A 20390-nucleotide genomic window follows, 5' to 3' on the forward strand; every position below is an offset into this window, starting at 1 on the left:
GAAGGTTAAAGGAGAACGTTCCAAGTTAGGATTATGGTGGAATATTAAGAAGACAAAGGTAAGGAGTTAACTACTGAAGAATTACACAATTTTAAGGCTGACAATGAAGAAACTAAAATTGCTAAAGATTTTCTATTCCTTGGCAATCATCAACCAAAAGGGAGAAAAGAGCAGCCATGAAGGAACTAGAAAATATCCATAAAGACAAGAAGATATTGCTGAGGACCAAGATCAAGATAATTCATACTATGGTGTTCCCCATTATTATATATGGGAAAGTTGAAGAATGAAGAAAGGTGACGGGAAGAAGTTGATCCATTTGAAATGGGGTGCAGGAGGAGATTTTTACTGCTACCTTGGAAGGCCAAAAAGACAAATAAGTGGATTCTAGATCAAATCAGGCCTGCAGTCTCCCTAGAAGCTAAAATGAAGAAACTGAGACTCTCATATTTTGGTCATATAACAAAAAGACAAGACTTGCTGGAAAAGACAATGCTGGGAAAGGTGGTAGGGAGTAGGAAAAGAGGAAGCCCCAAAATGAGATGGCTTGACTCAATAAACTCCTATTTAAAAGACTTGAGCAAGGTTGTTAATAATAAGATAAGTCCTTCGTTCATAGGGCTGCCCTAAATCCGAAGCAATTTCATGGCACATAACATACATGCAATCAGACTTGCAAGTAGTAGCTGCCATAGGCTTATTTGACTCCGAATGAAATAGCTTTCAAGAGGAAATCTCTTTTGAATGTACAGGATTTGTTTACATCTGCGAGACAACTGCAGTAATAACCATCATACTATAACTTGGAAGAGAGCTCCTTTGGGCTTATGCAAGCTGAAGGTCAAATAAACAACTTGCACTGGTACAATGAAGCTAGTGTTTTGTTTGTACAATAAAGAAGTGTCTTTTCTTTCTCTTTAGACAATAAAGAATTGCCTTGTATGATGAACACCCTCCCCCTTCCACAAACCAATATTTGACTCTGCCAAAAATGTAACTCATTATCAAAGAAACCCTTTAGTAGTAATACAGCACCAGCTAGTAGAAATCTGACTTAAAGTTTCAGCGAGGGATCCTCTATGGGAGCAATATGCTTCATGTTGTAAAAGAGAGTCATAGGATTAGAATGGACCCTCTGGGTTTGGGAGAACCTATACCTGTTGCCATGGCCCAAGCCAAACAGACCATGGGTTTTTGCAAGCCTACACACATTGCCATCGTCACTGTGGCGTGCCTGAGCAGAACTTGCAGCACTGCCAGCACTGCAAGGGCCACTGGACCTGGCTTTCTTCTGGCCACCCATGACCCTTAGGAATCTTCCCAGTGAAGGGCTGGCCTGCCCCGGCATAGGATACAACCCACTGTTTTTGCCGCAATCACTTCTGCGATGGCTTTTTTAAAGCACAGAAAGATTTTCTGTGCTTTAAAGAAGCATTTAATTATGTATTTCATTTATAGTCTGCTTTTCTTGCTGAGATATCCAATTCCTTGAGAAGAAGGATTCCTTCTATGAATGGAAGAAATCCTCCCATGAGCAGAAGGACTCTTGTGGACCCAACTTCATGGATTGGGTACAACACACATGTTTTTTTAAAAAATGATTTAGCTAACTTAGCTAGCAATCAAATTAGGTAATAGAAGGGTTGCCAACTCTGGGTTGAGAAATTTCTGGAGATTTGGGGATAGAGCTGGGGAGGGGAGGAACCCTCCACAGTGTATAATGTCATAGTCTACCCTCCAAAGCAGCCATTTTCTCCAGGGGAACTGATCTCTGCTGTCTGGAGATCAGTTGAAATTCTGAAAGAAGCCCCACCTTGAAGTTGGCAGCCCTAGATAACAACCTAATCTATGTATGTATGCTCAGCAGTAAATGCCAGTGTATTCAGTGGAGCTTACTCTCAAATAAGTGTGCACAGGATTGCTCTCTTAGTTACTTGCAGGGCTCATTTTGAGGGGGAACACACTGGAACGCAGTTCCGGCAGTTCCCCAAAGAGGTCACTTGTCAGGTGCCCCCACCCACCCGACTCGGCCATTTTGGGCCCGTTTCAGCCTGGATTGGGGCCAAAATGGCCCGGATTGGGCCTCTGACGGGTGGTGGATCACTCTCCCACTCAGCAGCAGCCCAATCCTGACCATTTTGGGCCCCTTTTCGGCCATTTTCAGCCCCTTTTTGCCATTTTGGGTCCAATTTTGGCCATGAATGGCCAGGATTGAGTCCAAAACAGCCAGGATAGGTGATGTCAGGGGGTGTGGCATATGCAAATCAGTTATGTTAATGACACACTTCAGGTGATGTCAAGAGGCGTGGCATATGCTAATGAATTATGCTAATGAGTTCCTCCAGCTCTTTTTCTATGAAATGACCCCTGGTTACTGGACTCAATTTTTCAAAACTAAAACTAGTGTAAACATTTGCCACGACTTTATCACAAGAAAATGATAGCATAAGGGGGGGAAACTGATGGAGGATAAAAATTGGCATGCATTTAATGGTAACAAACCAAACTCATTAAAAGACAGAACACAGCAACTGAAAAGAGTTATCACTTTTATTATTATCATTGTATCCTCTAGTCTAGTCTATTATCAGGAAATCACCAGAATGCCCAACAGTCTTGATTATTTTATGTGCATCTACATGATCACCGGTTAGTCTATGGCTATCTGTTGCCTCAGTTCCAATGCAAAAAAAGAGAGTTTTTTTTCTATCTTTAAAATCGGTTACGTTAAATCAAGCTAGTGTTCACTTATTTGCTACAGGTATTTGTTTGTTATCTTATAATGAAACACCAGCAGTTACATTTTTGAAGTATATTTTTAAATTACATAGAATGGACACAATGTGGCTAAAATTTGCCATTACCATAACCCACTAAAAACAATAGTATGGAACTAGTCAGTCATACCTAATTTGTACCATTGGCTCAAACAAGAATTAGCCATGACTCACTTTAGTTGGATCAGACTCAAAAGGGAATTTTGAACTTGGTGTTACAAGGGGAAGAATTGTCCCAGTGGAAGGAGTAATCTCAGTATACTGATCAAATTCTTTCCTTCAGTTTATGAATGCATCATGGACTCAAATTCATCAATTCTCTGTTTCGTGTTTCCTTTGCGGATCTTCCGATAAGATATTGTATTGTATCGAGAATAACTGTGCCGGGATATATCACTTTTTTTCATGGTGCCGAACTGCTCGTTTGGTGTCTCAATCTCAGAGTTACTTCTGGGATCAATAGGAAGACATTCTTTGCTGTTGGTTTCCTGGCATTCTTTATGTGACTCCCCGTTATTTTCATTCTGCATGACTTCTTCTGCCCCAACAAAATCTGCTGTTGCATTCTCATTGACTTCTAAGTATGTTTCCATTTCAGTTTGCTCCTTGTGTTGATGCACCTGTACTTCTTCCTGGTCCTCTTCAGCCTCATTAGTGCTGTAGACCTTTTCATCCCAAAGCTGCTGTGTGTTCCTTTCCTCATGCTTAGTTCCTTCATGTGCTCTGGTGCTTATAGGATAATTCTCGTCACAGAGACCTGTAACAAACAATGTGGTGATTAGAGATGGACACGAACAGGAAAAAAACCCAATATGATGTTCATAGTTCGTTGCCATCCATGAACAGGGACTCACGAACACTTACAAGCATGACTTGTTTACGAACATGTTCGTGGTTGGATGTTCGTGGGGGCCAGCAGGCTCTCCTCCAGCCATCATCCAAGTTTGGTCAAGATCCCTACTGCACCACTCCCAGAAACCTGACCTGAGCAGGCAGCAGGAAAAGTACCAATAGTAGCTTTGCGCCAGAGCCTGGCAGCAGCCCTGGAACCTGAAGGGGTAGATCCATATCCCACCACACACAAAGAGAATTCAAGCTCCAATGCACTCTCCCCGTCTCTGTATCAGAATGCCATCAGCAGCTGTCTCTCCCTCTCCACTGTCTGCAAACACTAGCCAGAGCTGGGAGCCCCCCTCCCCCATGGTCTTTGCTTTCTTGTAACAGATTTGGAGCTCCACACTTGAAAGAAAGACCTGCCTATCAAGCTAAATTGGGCTTAGATTGGGGTTTCCAGGTCAACAGCAGGAGTTCAGACAGAGTTCAGACAATCCCTGCCTAAATTGCCAAGGGAATTGATTGTAGGTGCCAGACTGTCTGGCTTGACGAACAGCAATGAACTGAGGCTTACAACCATCACCTGTTCATTTAAAATGGGGCCTCACAAACAGATTCGCGAACAGCAGATTGGGCAATTCGTGGCTTTTTTGTTCGTATTGTTATTCATGCTCATCTCTAGTGGTGATTATGAGCAGTAAACTACAATGTGTGTGGATCAAATTATGCTTCAGAGCACTGCCTGGTCTTAGGCAAGCTACTATCAAACCCCTTCCCATACACAATATGAGGATAGCAAACTTCCTTATAGGATTGAAGATAGGATTACTGAGGTAATATAAGTGAGGTCCTAAAACACTATATAAATGCTAGCATTATTATTGCTATAGAACATTAAGATTTTGTCCATGTGTTTTAGCCTGGATATTTGTCATTTAGATAAAACAAGATACTTCCTGAGAGCTTAAAAATAAAGGCCTCAGGATAAATCCACAGCAAATGATAGTGTTGCAGTAAATGAGGTCATACAAATATGAATTTATTTGTATATTTATTTTTCACACAATTTATTTTCCACACAAAGAAATTAACTGAATTATTTGGGTATAAGATACAAAGATGGATATACAGTCTTTGTATAAATAAATCATTATTTAATGTTGTACATTGCCTTGCATACAAATCTTCATACTACATGTTTTGAGTGAATAAAACCAAGTCTTAAAAAGCATTTCACTTGTTACAGAAAAGCTCAGTCCAGACATCATGCAAAACCACCATTTAAGTGAACTAGCAGTGGCTAGTGTGCCTACCTGTCTGAATGCAGGCTACTCCACTAACTATAATACTAACAACAACAACAACATTCAATTTATATACACCTTTCAGGGCAACTTAACACCCACACAGAGCGGTTTACAAAGTATGTTGTTATTATCCCCACAACAAACAACCTGTGAAGTAGGTGGGGCTGAGAGAGCTCTGGGAATCTGTGACTGACCCAAGGTCACCCAGCTGGCTTCAAGTGGAAGAGTGGGGAATCAAACCCTATAATTGGTTAGGGTACATCAGACCAGGATCTGAAGTTGGTTTATTAACCACAGTTAGTCAACTGGTTTCTTCCACTGTATGCAGATATCCTGGCTTGTTCTTTGGAAACTCTTTCCCAGTTATCCAAGAGAAGAAAATGAAACCAGTATTTGTCTGAGCAATGACTAAGAGCTGAATCCTGATTTCACAAAGATAGTTCAAATAAACCATGGTTTTGCCTAATGTTTGAACTGAAGCATCAGAAGCTGTTTCTCTGGTTAACTCCGGAATTAAATCAAGCCTAGATGTCCAACCTTCCTAACATGCCAGTGGTAGCAAAGCACACAAGAACCATAATGGCCTATGCCTGTCTCTTGCATCAGCCAGATAATGGTTGTAATCCTCACCTGCACTCACAGCTCTACTGGAAAAGGAGAAAACAGACAACAGACAGAGCCTACAATGGATGTTTCTTGAGATTGTAGGCAAACAGCCAAGCCGTTTACAGTCATCAATTCGAGCATGTCCTGTATTACACCTTCAGGAGTAGATTTGCTCTCACAGCAGTGAGGTACCACACAGCTCTTTCAAATGCAGGCAGGAGGACCACCTGTCCAGGTTGGCCCCATTTGCCCAGTGCGGCAAATGCAACTCTGTCAAAAGATTTTGGAAAACCATGCTGGTCTGTAGAAATGTTCAAAAAATGGAAGTTGTGTAATGCCTTTGGACTTACAGAATATTACGATAAATAAATATCCTAATGAAAAGTTATTTTATTTTTTGAACTCTTATTAGTGCAACCATTCCCTTATGTCTCAAAGTGTGGGTCAGGACCCCAAAACGACCAATAACTCCCTCACTAGTGAGGCCCAAAAGAAGGAGAAACAAGGAAATCTGGGAGATGAGGCTATGGGAAGCTCCATAGCAATGTTGGGTTTTGCTTCTGCATAATAGGCAAAATGGCCATGAGATTCAGCCAGTATTACAGTAACATTATAACTTTATAAATACTTAACATGAATGTTGAATATAAACATTTCAGTGTTAACTAATGTGAGGTTCCTGCATATTATATGGGGGAGAGGGAAAATAGTATAGGGTTACATTGCAAGAGAGATCGGAAAATTTCATCTTGTAGAGAAGTGTGTCCCACTTCAAAAAGTTTGCCAACCACTCCCTTAACATCACTTCTAAGCCCAAAGCAGGATGCCCATTTCTTACACTCATTTCCACACCTCAACAGATTATGGCACCACAGAGCCTCAAGGAACACCCTGTCTTTTACAGGACTAAACTCAACTATAAGTGAGAGAGGTTTGTCTATTCTTTTCAAAAGAATAGTTAATGTGGAGCTATTGCAGCTAGTGAATTGCCCTTTCCTTCCCTAGATTGCTCCTCCTGAGGCCTGTGAGTTGTGTGCTGCTCGAGTTCCAGCTCCTTTCTCAAATACTTTAGACAGACTGCAGCTGGAGCTTTCTGCTCTGCAGGGATGAGGTACAGGCTGTCTGCTGCAGTCCCATCAGCAGCTGCTGGCCAGAAACATGTTAATCGAACTGAAACATTCACAACTGTTTTCAAATACTGTGCATTTCAGTATATAAAAGCCTTCTTGTGGACAAATAAAATAAACATCTCAGTTCATTCTTCTCATCAGCAATATTCAGCAGTTGACTGTGTTAACTGTATGATGCTACAGCTCCAGGCTCATTAGGAAGTTGGACAGAATGTACTCTGCCTGACCTACTGCCTCTACTAATAAGGCTTTGTCAATTTTACCTCTCCTTGGGGGAGGCGAAGACAAAATGAACAAACCCTCTGAGGAGCCGTCTCAGCTGGCTTTGTCTTTTAAAACTACCCTCCTGTAGAGAGATGAAATTTTCAGAGCCTTCCTGGAGGCAAAGATGAAATTAACAAACCCTCTGAGGAGCAATCTCCACCTGCTCTGTCTTTTTAAACTATGCTTCCCGGCTAACATTGTGTCTCCCTACACTTGAGTCACTTGCTGCTACAGCCAAGGTACAGATGTGCTTCACATTAGCGGTTCTCTTGAAAAGGTCAGACTGACATCTCTTGCTTATAATTCCATAGAGCACAATCACAAGCAATGTGCACTATATAGGTGTATGTGTTTGTATGTTCTATATAAATGCACAGAAAATATACTGCATGCATGCTTTCTTCATCCAAAAATGGAAAAGGCAGCATCATTTAGATGGGTGTCAAACTGTCCCACTCAGCTCCTCTTCTCTGGTCTAATTGATGCTTCAACATTGCAACAACTGCGCCATTCAACTTTTGCCTCTGGCGTCTTAACTATTAATTAAGCTAAACTGAATAGGTACTAAAAAGCTGTCTGCTGTTTCGAGATAAAATTCTTGTGCCTAGGAGTTTGAGTAGAGAGGCTGTCAAAGATTACATACTAAGGCTTTTGTGTGTGCGCTTGTACAATGCATTGTGAAAGTAGAAAACGGGGGAAAACATGAGATGGTTTTCCCAAAACTGTTAAAATGATTATTTTATGAGAAACAAGATAAATATTTTGGTCAGACACCAAAAAATGTGTTCATGACGACTCCTACCACCACCTTCCAATACCACTTCTCTGAATTAAAAAAATGTAAAATAAATTTCCAGAGGTTCTCCTACTATCAATGGCTTTTCTGTTGCTTATTTGCAGCTGTTCTAAAAGAATGTAGCATAATTCTCTGCATTCAAATGACTTTAATCATGTTTAAACTGTGAAAATATAACATGTTCTATTTTCAACCATTTTTGGAAAGTCACTTTATATAAGTGGAAGGGGTGCTTTCTGTTTGTATGTTCAGAAATATGAAGGGAAGAAGCAAGTGAATGTATAATGTATAATAGTGGTTAGCTGCAATCAATACCTGACTTCCAAGTACATGGTTTTAGAACAGTGGGGAGGGGGGGGGGTTAAGGACGCTAAAAACATAGAAGAAAATTCAACTAAAATCAATAGAATTTCCAAGTCTTGGGTGCACTGCAGCCAAAATGGACCCCTGTGAAGTCTTCCATTTCAACGGGGAACATTTTTGAACAATCATAAAATTCTCCCATTAAAATAATTGGAATTTAGAAGTGTTTAATTCTGGCAAGATCATGTTTAGGCCCATAGTAGCATTCATTTCATTTATGACTGAATACATTTTAGATGTCAGTAGTAACCTTTAAACACTTCCATGAGTTTAAAACAGACACAAACAAAAACAAAAAAAAGATAAAAAGCCCACTCAGAATATTTTATGAAGCATTAAAAATCTGGCTTTATTCCCCAAACAACTGGGAAAACCAAATATATAGAATAGAGCGTTACCTTGATATTCTTTCTCCCCACCAGAAACGTCACAAGCTGTGCTTTCTACTAAGTGATCGGTTCCTTCTTGATCCGCTTGCATAAGCAGAGAGTCAGGATTAAACTCTGCATTTTCATATGGAAATATCTCAACAGAATTTGCCATTTGATCGATAATATCAATGACCTGGAGTTGTGGCTTTTCAGAGGGCACATTCCGATTAGACTCTGGTACTCCGGATGTAACTTGAATGTCTTCTGTCATGATTCCAAACAGTGGCTTGTGGAAATATATGTCCCAGTAACAATCCTATAATCTCTGCCAAAATCAGTATTGATTGACCATTCGCCACTGCTTCTTTAGAAACTTTGCTCTTGAGCAGCCAACAAGATTCTCCTCAAAGTGTCGCAGCCCAAAAGAGAACAGACGAAGTCAGGGTTTGTCCTGGATCGGCCACCAGTTCCCACTTCAGGAGACTGCCCAATCAGCACCTTTCTGGTCCTTTAGAGCCCTTTCCATTGCATAATAAAATGCACCACTTCGATTTGCATAAATAAACAATCTACAAGCAACAAAGCTTTTTGTGCTGGCATGCAGAGCGGGGCTTTCAGCATGTCAGCCCAGCGGTAATAAACAGAGATTGTTGTCCTCAGATCACAACGGCTCTTTGTACATCAGCCTTGTCACAGGAATGGTGATTGTTCTAAATCTTTAATCCCCAGCAAGTGACCACCTTGCGTTACATTAGCTGTGTATAGCCAGCTTAACATTCCCAAACAGGTTAAATGCTCTGGTTAAACCTCAAAATGTTGTTGGTCAAACAAAGGGTTCCTTTGATATTTATGAAAGAATAAACTGTGTCTTAGGGGAGAATGGCTGAACACTGCAACTGTACCATTTACTTTTAAACATCTTTTCATATTTGGTGTAGATGGTAGACAACGACTGCAACCACTCCAGAAAAGAAAAGAATGCTTTTGGGTGAATCCATGTTGGGCTAATGCTTCCTCAGGAGGCTTACAGATTCATCCAAGCCAGAGTTACTCCTTTCTAACTCGTCAATGGGCTAGTAAATGGCATTATATGTATCAAGCAGACCATTAAAAAACTGATGTACACTTTCCCCCAACCTCATGAAATAGAGATATAGAAATGAAAATACTTCTGTGTACAGGGACTGAACCCGGGACCTTCTGCATGCAAAGCAGATGTTCTACCATCAATCCTTTGCAATTATACAGAGTCATACCATTGGTTTATTAGGGTCTGTGTTGCCTGCTCTGACTGGCAGCAGCTCTCCAGAGTTTCAGGTCAAGGTCTTTCACATCACCTGCTACCTAACCCTTTTTAGCTGGAGAAGCCAGGAATCGAATCTAGGACCTTCTGCATGCCAAGTAGATGGACCACAACAGCACCCGAGTGGTCCACAGTGCACATCCTCTATCCCCTGGAACCAGAGGTGTTAGCTGTGTTAGTCTGTAGTTGCAAAATAATAAAGAGTAGCACCTTTAAGACTAACCAACTTTATTGTAGCATGAGCTTTTGAGAACCACAGCTCTCTTCATCAGATGCATCTGGACATTTTATCCCCTGGAAGTTTTTTTTCCCCACTTGGGATTTTCATCTTCTGCTTAAAGTCATTTGTGACAAGTTTTCTGTATTTTATACATTTATGCTTGTTACACCTATTCTTTTTCAGCCAAGGATAAGAAGCCTAGTTAAGTAGGAAAGGAAGGTTTTAAACAGCAAGGGCTCCAAATGAAAAAAGGAATACCAGGTCTCAAAATCCTTTCCGTTACTACTTTTGCAACCCAACTTCCAGGCACAGAATATTAGAGTCCTATTACATTATTAGAAATGCTGCAGGTGATTAACAGTGAAGCCCTAAGCACAGTTACTCCAGTTTAAGCCCATTGAAGTCAATGGGCTTAGAGTGGAGCAACTCTGCTTAGGATTTCACTGTAAAAGTGCTATTCTGAATACTTCTACTTAGAATCTTACTCTCAGTGGGGCTTACTCCCAGGAAAGTGTTCTACACTGTAAGGAAGGCTTATTCATTCATTCCTATCTTTCACCCCAGCAGCAAGCAGGAGTCCTTGATATTCCAGCCTGGTCAGACCTCGTGCTCCATCAGTCCGGCCAGGAGCCAGCCTGAGGAATCCATCCATACGTATGTGGAGTAATACACTGTAATCTCTTCCCCCCTCAAGGGATCTTCTTCTGAAATCTTGATCTGTTACTGGCCACCTCTGCAACAACCTTGGGCAGAGTTACCCCTTAGCTTCAGTTCATCAGAAACCAGCGTCAGCTAGTATTGGCTCTGAACTAAAGTGTATCTTGCAAAATCCTTGTCTCCTAACATGACAGCCTTCAGCTCCTTATCATAGGCTCATTGTTTTAGAGCCGCCCCTGACTTTGAAGGATTATTCCAGCTTCTCAGAATACTTCAACTTACGGTTGCTGACTCCTGGTTGGGAAATTCCTGGAGATTGAGGGGGGGGGAGCTTGGGGAGGATGAGGTTTGGGAATAGGAAGGTCCTCTGATGGATATAATACCTTGGTGCAATCATGTCCAAAATATGAGGCTTCGGCTCTATAGTCCATTATAGGGGCTGCCTCAGCCACTTCTGCCAACAATCCCTGTGGCTGCAAGACAAGAGAGCAATTGTAGCATTTCCAATTATACCAACATTGAAAGCACTGGGGAGGGAAGAGGAACAAACAGCTCTCGCTTGGGATGCTGCATTCCATGTGACTTTTGAATATTTGATGAATAGAAGCATCAAAGGCAAGTTTGCACAACTGAAAGGCACAAAGCCCACCCCAAAGCTACATATTCCTCCTTTATATTCCTCCTCAACCACACAAGGTGCAAAGAGGCTTACAAGAAAATGCAAACAGCATTTTATCAAACAGCACAAAGAAAAGCTACCCATACTTGACCACTCCCCATCAATCAACAGAAAGCCCACACACAAAGGTAATGTGAAATAGCACTGCCACTTTCTGAAGAAGTGATGGAGTCCTTCAGGTAGGCCATGTTGGAAGAAGGGACTCCAAGTAGGCCATGTTGGAAGAAGGGACTCCAAGTAGGCCATGTTGGAAGAAGGGACTGGCGATGTCACTTGCTCAGACCTTCAGGACTGCAAGCGAGCAAGAGGAAGGCAACAACCATAGAGTTAGCTAGATAGGCTGCTATCAGTCTCCTTCCTGCCAGGGGAACTTCCTTCCTTCCCTTCTCTCCCCCTCCTTTCTCTCTTCTTCCCTGCGTGCCCCAGGAGAGGCAGCATGGTGTCTCCTCCTGAGAGAGATGGCCTACTTTCAATCTAAAGCCATCCTAGCTAGTTAGATCAGTTGTTCGTTCTATCTCTCCACTAATCTTAAGTAAATATATTTCTTTAGATAAATAAACCGTTATTGGTTCTCCACCTTGGACGAGAGCTTTCTGCATGCAGTTTGTTTAGTTAACGTGTCTTAACTGAAACCCAATAGGCCATTCCACATGATAGCAGCTGCAATCAAAAATGGCTGAGACAAAGAAGAACAAATGCTCCATGAGGCATAAAAATAAGCAGAGACTACTGAGTGAAGGGGGGGGGCGGTATGGAGAGCCAGGAGGGGAAAGCAGGGCTAGCAGTGAGGGAAGCAAGGAACGGGGGCAGGAAGACAGTGGGGAGCAGTCAGGTTTCTCTGCCCCATGAGTTTTCACAAATCACTCATTAATATATAATTGTGATTTACTGAGGCACAATTAGGGTTTCCAACTCTGGCTTAAGAAAATCATGAGGATTTGGGGGAGGGGTGCCTGTGGAAGGAGAATTCAGAGAGGGATTTGGCCTAGAATCGATGGCGTTTGCCCGCTGAAGCATGCCATTTTCTCCAAGGGAACTGATCTCGGAAGATAAGTTGTAATTCTGGAAGTAGGTTGGCGATCTTCGGCACAATTAATACAGTAAATTCACACTTTTTACAAGAGAAATGACACAAAATTACAGAATCACCAATTCAGTATGTACAATCAGAATCAAAGTAGGGATTTTTTTTCCCCCATGTCCAACCAGGGATGTACTAAAGGGCAGTCTAGGTTCCCAGTATTTCCGATGGGCATTCAAGCCTCTCCCATTATTTTCAATGGGCGATCCTGTCATTCCTTTTAGTACATCCCGTCCAAACAGTAGGGATAAGAAATGCAAACTCATTCATGCCCACAAGCAGCTGAAGCAATATCTTAGCACTGAAGAGACAGACGATTTACTGGGGACAGAACTATATTTAGAGACAAACTAGGAACGTTCCACTTAGGGCTTCACAATATGAGGCTCTCTAAATAAGAAAATAGATTTTAAAAAAATCCCATCCTATACCTGAGTCCTGCCCTGGCTCAGACGAATAGATCTGAGGAAGACAAGGGACATTTATACTTCCATTCTGTGACAATTTTGAAGTTCTATTTTAATGATATGGGGCCTCTTAAAATGACGGCGTGGAGCCTAATCATGATGTCTTAATCTGACCCTAATGAGATAAAAAAGGGAAGAATTTACCTGCTGGCAGTCTTTGGAGTTGATTAGGAGGACAAGGGCATTATTATCCTTTTAAAAGTACAGTTTTAGCAGTGATCTTTTGCTATTTCTTTCCTTTTCAAAAGCTATCTTACCAAGATTAGACACTTGAAGAAAGATATCATTAACAACGTGGAGCAAGTGTGTTGTGGGATCCTTTCCGACCATTTCTACTCTATAAAAGAGACACAAAGGCAACTTTTGTTATTACTACTGCCACCTGTTGACAGAAACATGTGCTTTTGCAACTCAGGGATTTGTAAGCAGGTGATGCCTGAACTGTATTCTAATTATGCTGAAGGAATCTGCCCTTCAATGGTCTTTGACCGAAGGTGACTTTTCTGAGGTTGTAACTCCTCTGATCTCACCACAAGGTTAATTGACAGTATGGTTCCACTAATGCACAGGAAGGAAGACTTGCCTTCTCCTATTGTGCATTCATTCTATCCATTAGCTCTACAGTAGCCTCTCATTGTCTTCTGTAATAGTAAGCAGACCAAAACAGATTTTTTTAAAAAAATTAAAACTCCCTGTGGATTGTGTTGCATGTATTATAGATTAGATAAATTCATTTTGAATATTTATTATCTAAATAGGCAGCTATAGGATGGAGATAGGGGAAGATACAGGGCACTGATACTTAGAGTTTATGATAGAATTTTTTAATTTAAAGGTATTCCCTTATATTTTACAGTGTTAAGGAATTGGTGATTTGTGGACTTGCCCTAAAGTCACATGATCTTTGTTAATTCTAAAACAAAGCTTAGAGGCTACCTTGCAAGATGTTTTAGTTAAAGTTGTCTTAAGCTGTTCCTCGTATGAATCACTCAGTTTTTCAGGCAGAGGCTTCTATTTTTCCTTTCCTTCTCCCAGAGGGCTAAAGAAGATACAACCCGATACAACCTCCAGTCAGTCTATTTAAGACTGCTCAGTATTCAATGTAGGGTGCAGAGTATGGCCATAAGATAAGGACCTGAAACCCTTCTTCTTAAATCCATCCTGTTGAAAAGTTCTGAGAAACTCTGAAGCTTGCAGGTTGTTTTGTGTTATTTTTGGTTGGTCCTAATTAAAATTATTTTCATGACTTTTCTTTTTGGTTTTGTGACTCTAGGATTTGCATTTGAACATTTTTAACGAGGGAAGACAGAATGCATTGCCATGTAGACACGTTGGCTCAGTAGTCCTACAGGGTAGCAAATGAGGACTAGCCCTTACAGTCATTTGTTCAGAAAGTTAAAATGAAATAAACATACGTCTTTTCATTTATAAGGTAGATCACATGCCAATGGTGTGTTAGACTCAATGGGGAAGTAGGATCACACTGGCTTGTGCCGCTTCCTCCTGCAGTGTGCTTTGGATTTGCGTAAGAGCCTACGCATGTGGAACCAAAGGAACGTAAAGAATCTCTGCATTTCATTCTGTGGTGTAAAGATTAGACCTATAAAGAGGAAACTCTACACCTCTGCAACACAACAACCAACATGTCGTCATTAGACATGCTGGTGGGTAATAGCTGATCTCCCACAAATATGGGCTCATATAAACAGAACTCTCATAAATGAATATCATATATGGCTCATTTAGATGGAGTTCATATAAATAATATCTCACAAGCAAATGGGTCCAGAACATCATCTATCATTCTTCCTGTAGTTTGTCAAGCATAGATGGGAATTTCTCCCAGACTGATGCTCTCAACTGGCATAAAGGAATAATCTCTTTCAACAGGTTTGTCTATGCTGAAAATCAGTTTGTCAATCAATACAATGCAATCCACTGAACATCAGTTACATACCAAAAGTGAGAAATATTTATTGTGTCCTCACAGAAATGTGTCCACTAGGTAATAACAATACTCTTCGAATTATTCGTTAATAGAAGACAAAATGAGGCAAATTGTCAGTGGCCTAATTACTAATAAAAAGGATCAAGCAGTACATGAGTACATTTCAAAAGCTTCTTAGCTTTTGAAATTCCCTGAAAAGCTCTCTCAATAGCAGTTCTTATTTTCTTCATTAATAAACAAAAGTTTCCCTCCTTATCCAGAGGATAAGAAAGGGATAAAGCAATCCTCTGGTCAAGAAAGATATTAAAAACAAGAATCAGCTGAAATGACCCTCTTGTAGGTGTTGGTAGAGTATTTACACAATGTATTGTTGAAGGCTTTCACGGCCGGAGAACGATGGTTGTTGGGGGTTTTCCGGGCTGTATTGCCGTGGTCTTGGCATTGTAGTTCCTGACGTTTCGCCAGCAGCTGTGGCTGGCATCTTCAGAGGTGTAGCACCAAAAGACAGAGATCTCTCAGTGTCACAGTGTGGAAAAGATGTAGGTCATTTGTATCTACTCAGGAGGGGTGGGGTTGAGCTGAGTCATTCTGTAAGAGTTTCCCAGGGTGTGGAATGCTAATGGCGGGAGGCTTCACTGTATCCTGAGGAGGTTCTTTTGCATATGGATTGGTGCTTGATGTGCTAATCTTCTCTGCAGGGCTATTGTCGGGTGTGGAGTGTTTTGTTGGCCTGGTGTTTTTCAGAACTGGAGCCCATGCTCTGTTCATTCTTAAGGTTTCTTCTTTCCTGTTGAAGTTTTGCTTATGCTTGTGAATTTCAATGGCTTCCCTGTGCAGTCTGACAAAGTAGTTGGAAGTGTTGTCCAGTATTTTGGTGTCCTGGAATAAGATACTGTGCCCTGTTTGAGTTAGGCTATGTTCAGCCACTGCTGATTTTTCAGGCTGTCCAAGTCTGCAGTGTCTTTCATGTTCTTTTATTCTTGTCTGGATGCTACGCTTTGTGGTCCCGATGTAAACTTGTCCACAGCTGCAGGGTATACGGTATACTCCTGCAGAGGTGAGGGGGTCTCTGCTGTCTTTTGCTGATCGTAGTATCTGTTGTATTTTTCGGGTGGGTCTGAATACTGCTTGAAGGTTATGCTTTTTCATAAGCTTTCCCATCTGATCAGTAATTCCTTTGATATATGGCAAAAACACTTTTCCTGTAGGTGACTGTTTTTCCTTGGTTGTTTGATTCATCCTGGGTTTGATTGCTCTTCGGATTTCATTTCTGGAGTAGCCATTTGCCTGAAGTGTGTGGTTTAGATGATTAATTTCCTCATTGAGAAAGTGGATATGTGAGCCGCGCTTTCTCAATGAGGAAATTAATCATCTAAACCACGCACTTCAGGCAAATGGCTACTCCAGAAATGAAATCCGAAGAGCAATCAAACCCAGGATGAATCAAACAACCAAGGAAAAACAGTCACCTACAGGAAAAGTGTTTTTGCCATATATCAAAGGAATTACTGATCAGATGGGAAAGCTTATGAAAAAGCATAACCTTCAAGCAGTATTCAGACCCACCCGAAAAATACAACAGATGCTACGATCAGCAAAAGACAGCAGAGACCCCCTCACCTCTGCAGGAGTATACCGTATACCCTGCAGCTGTGGACAAGTTTACATCGGGACCACAAAGCGTAGCATCCAGACAAGAATAAAAGAACATGAAAGACACTGCAGACTTGGACAGCCTGAAAAATCAGCAGTGGCTGAACATAGCCTAACTCAAACAGGGCACAGTATCTTATTCCAGGACACCAAAATACTGGACAACACTTCCAACTACTTTGTCAGACTGCACAGGGAAGCCATTGAAATTCACAAGCATAAGCAAAACTTCAACAGGAAAGAAGAAACCTTAAGAATGAACAGAGCATGGGCTCCAGTTCTGAAAAACACCAGGCCAACAAAACACTCCACACCCGACAATAGCCCTGCAGAGAAGATTAGCACATCAAGCACCAATCCATATGCAAAAGAACCTCCTCAGGATACAGTGAAGCCTCCCGCCATTAGCATTCCACACCCTGGGAAACTCTTACAGAATGACTCAGCTCAACCCCACCCCTCCTGAGTAGATACAAATGACCTACATCTTTTCCACACTGTGACACTGAGAGATCTCTGTCTTTTGGTGCTACACCTCTGAAGATGCCAGCCACAGCTGCTGGCGAAACGTCAGGAACTACAATGCCAAGACCACGGCAATACAGCCCGGAAAACCCCCAACAACCATATTTACACAATAGTCACGCAAACTGATTAAAGAGTAAAGAAAGTTTATTTAGGAACTAACATACTTGATAGTAAAGTGGAGAGATAGAGATAGATGTCTAGTTATCTAGCTGACTGAGAGCTAAACTACACGAGACAAATTACTCGAGGACACTCAAGTGAAGGGAGATGCAATGTTAGCCAGGAAGCATAGTTTGAATTTCATCCCCCTCTACAGAGCCTGCAAAGATCTCCTCAGAGGGTTTATTAATAATTGACAGAGTCTTCCGGGAGGCAAAGAGGAAATTAACAAACCCTCTGAGGAGTGATCTTTGCCAGCTCTGTAGAGAGAGGTGAAATTCAAACTATGCTTCCTGTCTAACATTGTGTCTCCCTTCATTTAAGTATCCTTGTGTAGTTCATCTCATGTAGTTTAGCTCTCAGAGACAGAATGGTTCCGAGAAGAAACAAGATATTGCCCTGAGAATACCAATCTGGAGACAAGACAAGGAAATGACACTCAATAGAAAGAGAGGTTCTGCCCTCACATTCCTATCTGACTAGCCCATGCTGCCCCTTGTAGGATCTTTCTCACTTTCTCTTTGTACACCAGACATTGCTTCTTCCAACAGTAGGAAGCATAAGAAGTACTTCATGGAGAAATAATAGCAAGCTTGTTCCTAACCATGTGAATCATGGTATCTTCAAATCACTGATTAACCACCATCATGAAACACAGAGAGATGATCCTGCAGAAGATTTCTGCTGACAGAAAGAGTGGGTGATTTGTGCTAATTCCTCCCTCCCATGGCAGATATCCAATTTCCCCTTCGCCCTATTTCTGAATGAAATCCATAAACCATTCTATTTCTGCTTCGCCAGGAACAATATTTCAGGGAGTGCCTTTTCTTTCTTTTTTTGCTGCATATGGAAAGAGCGAGGCAAGGAAGTCATGTTTTGCTGAGGAAAATCTTTCAGATATTTTCAGTAGAATCCCAGTCATATCATATAACTGACTCCTTGGCCGTTTCCACACGGCTTACCTTTTGTCGGGATACAGCGTCTTCGTGCGCAAAATCGCGCCAGGAAGACGCTGTTATCGTGTGATTTCGCGTGAGAATACACTGTTATCACGCGATTTCACGCGAGAACATGCTGCATCCTGGCAAAAGGTAAGTCATGTGGAAACAGCCCTTATCTCACTCATAGGATCACTTTTGTGACATACTGATGCAAAGTTGCTTTGTGATTTTAGAAAGGAATGCTGCTCGTTTATCTAAGTAATAAGTGTTTCTTCAGAGAACTTAAGGACTGAGAAAGATGAAGTGGTGGCAGATCCATGTATTTAAACATGAACCTATCCCAATTATATGACAAGTTTAACAGGAAGAGTCGGGCAGGGGACTCCAGCCAAGCCACCCAAATGACTGCTTGGAATCAGCACAAAAAGGAGTTCAATGCATGGCCATCGTTGGTGTGAGAGGTAACCGGCATCCCTATCTGGGCTTGCACTGCCCCAGGAGCTTGGTTATTTTTAAAAAAGTAAGTGGAGTACTCGTTAAATAGGTAAAAATACAAAAAAGTTTTCATCTCTATCCAGAGGTTAGGTATGAACTAAAGTTTGAGATTATGTTACATGTACATTCTAGTTGCTTATCCTTAGGCCAAATATTAGATAGAATCTTGCAATACCTTTCCTTGTTGTACTTTTGCTTTTCTACTAAGAATGGAGACAGAAAATAGTTTGTAATATAGGTGAAATGGTATATGAGTTGTTGCTCATCAGCTGAACTAATGTGGAGGCAGAAGGTCTAAAAACTAGGGGTAGGGAGTCGGGACATGGGCCGGTAGTTAAGTATCTGCTTGGCAGACAGAGGTTCTCCGGTTCAGTCCCTGGCAACTCCAGGTTTTTTGTTCTCTTTTCTTTTAAAGGAGCAGGCAGAAGATGCCGTGAAAGACCTGAGGCTATGGAGAGCTGCTGCTAGTCAGAGAAGATAATATTGGAACTAGCTAGTCCAATGGTCTGCTTCAATATTTTCATATGATGAAGATATTAATGGCTATGGTGTCCCTATGACATTTCTTAGATCTTGCTCATTTCAGGCCTTGCAAAGTTGTGTAGGTTTGCGAAGCACTACAAAAAGTTGAAAATCTGTAACTGTGAACATGTACAGGCAACAATGGCTGCCATATCACTGTCAACACTCGAAAAAAAATGCTCATCTCCAACCTGAGAGGACCTAAAGACATCCTTCCTCCCTATTGCGGTTGAACTGTGCTTGATTTCTAGTGAACCCATTTTAGGCACCCACCCACCCATGCAATGCCTCTCTGATACCCACATCCTGTTTGTCTGATCAACCACATCAGAGATGCATAGCCTCCTGCACCAGTCAAGCCACCCTCAGAGGAAGAACAGATGATGATTTCTTTGTTTAGTCAAACTCCGGTCTATTGTAAACCATAGGCTGACATCTTGCATAGCACCCCGCAGTCCCTTCTCGCATATGCTCTTCTCCAGCCTCTCATAATTCTGGTATCAGAACCCAAAGCCATTCACAGAGGTGACCAGTTTAGATGTGCACTTGCTTCAGAGATCTTGTTCCCATGTTGAAGAGCAGGGTACTCCAGCCAAGTATGGGACAAACCAGGACATTCTTTAAAGGTGTACACATGTGTGTGTTTTTATATCACTGATATTAATAGGTGGTATTCATATGGTTTACATTTTCAATTCCCTGTTCTCCAGGCCTCAATTATTCAGTGTACTATATTGTGTGAATAGCACAGTGTACAATTTGTACTTTAAATTATGTATTTATGGCAGGGGGTGGGGGAGTTGTCCAAAAGGACTAGGCAGTAATATAATGTCTGCTTAGGAAAGAAACACATCTACACACTTCTTGATTTGGGGCCTAAGACACTCCCAGTCCAGTTCAAAACTTTGGGTTGGATTCCATGGAAGATTTCCACATGTAGCAGACATGCCAAAATTACTCCTTGCTTTCTGTTTGTGCTAAGTGGAAGTTTTGCATTCCCTGCTTTCTTTTCTACATATGCAAAACAAAGCACAAAATAGTTCTTCTGATACATTTAAAACCAAATAAAATTAAATCATTTGAACCCTTTGCAGTACGTTCCATTGATCCTGGGGCACATTGTTATTTCATTAATAATTATGTGTGTCTTGCTGCAGCCATTGCACTACTGCTTGAGCAAGCGGAACTGCACTAAGCCCATTTTCCTTTTCACCCATGCGTTGCTGGATCCAACCCATCGGGCCTGCCTCTCCATTCAGCAAAGTGTGAAGCCCCCCTTCACCAAAGTA

General features: G+C 41.5%; 1 protein-coding gene across 1 annotated transcript; it reads right to left on the reverse strand.

The window, feature by feature from the left end:
- Window positions 1–3061: 3061 nt before the first annotated feature.
- Window positions 3062–8725, reverse strand: ERMN (ermin). The gene is made up of 2 exons (XM_054972852.1): window positions 8476–8725; window positions 3062–3534 (listed from the first exon to the last, which is right to left on the reverse strand). Exons 1-2 carry the CDS (start codon window positions 8717–8719, stop codon window positions 3062–3064), a joined length of 717 nt encoding a protein of 238 aa, XP_054828827.1. The 5' UTR covers window positions 8720–8725.
- Between the last annotated feature and the right edge of the window lie 11665 nt (window positions 8726–20390).

The sequence above is a fragment of the Eublepharis macularius genome, chromosome 2 (genome assembly GCF_028583425.1).
Source record: "Eublepharis macularius isolate TG4126 chromosome 2, MPM_Emac_v1.0, whole genome shotgun sequence".
Classification (NCBI taxonomy): domain Eukaryota; kingdom Metazoa; phylum Chordata; class Lepidosauria; order Squamata; family Eublepharidae; genus Eublepharis; species Eublepharis macularius.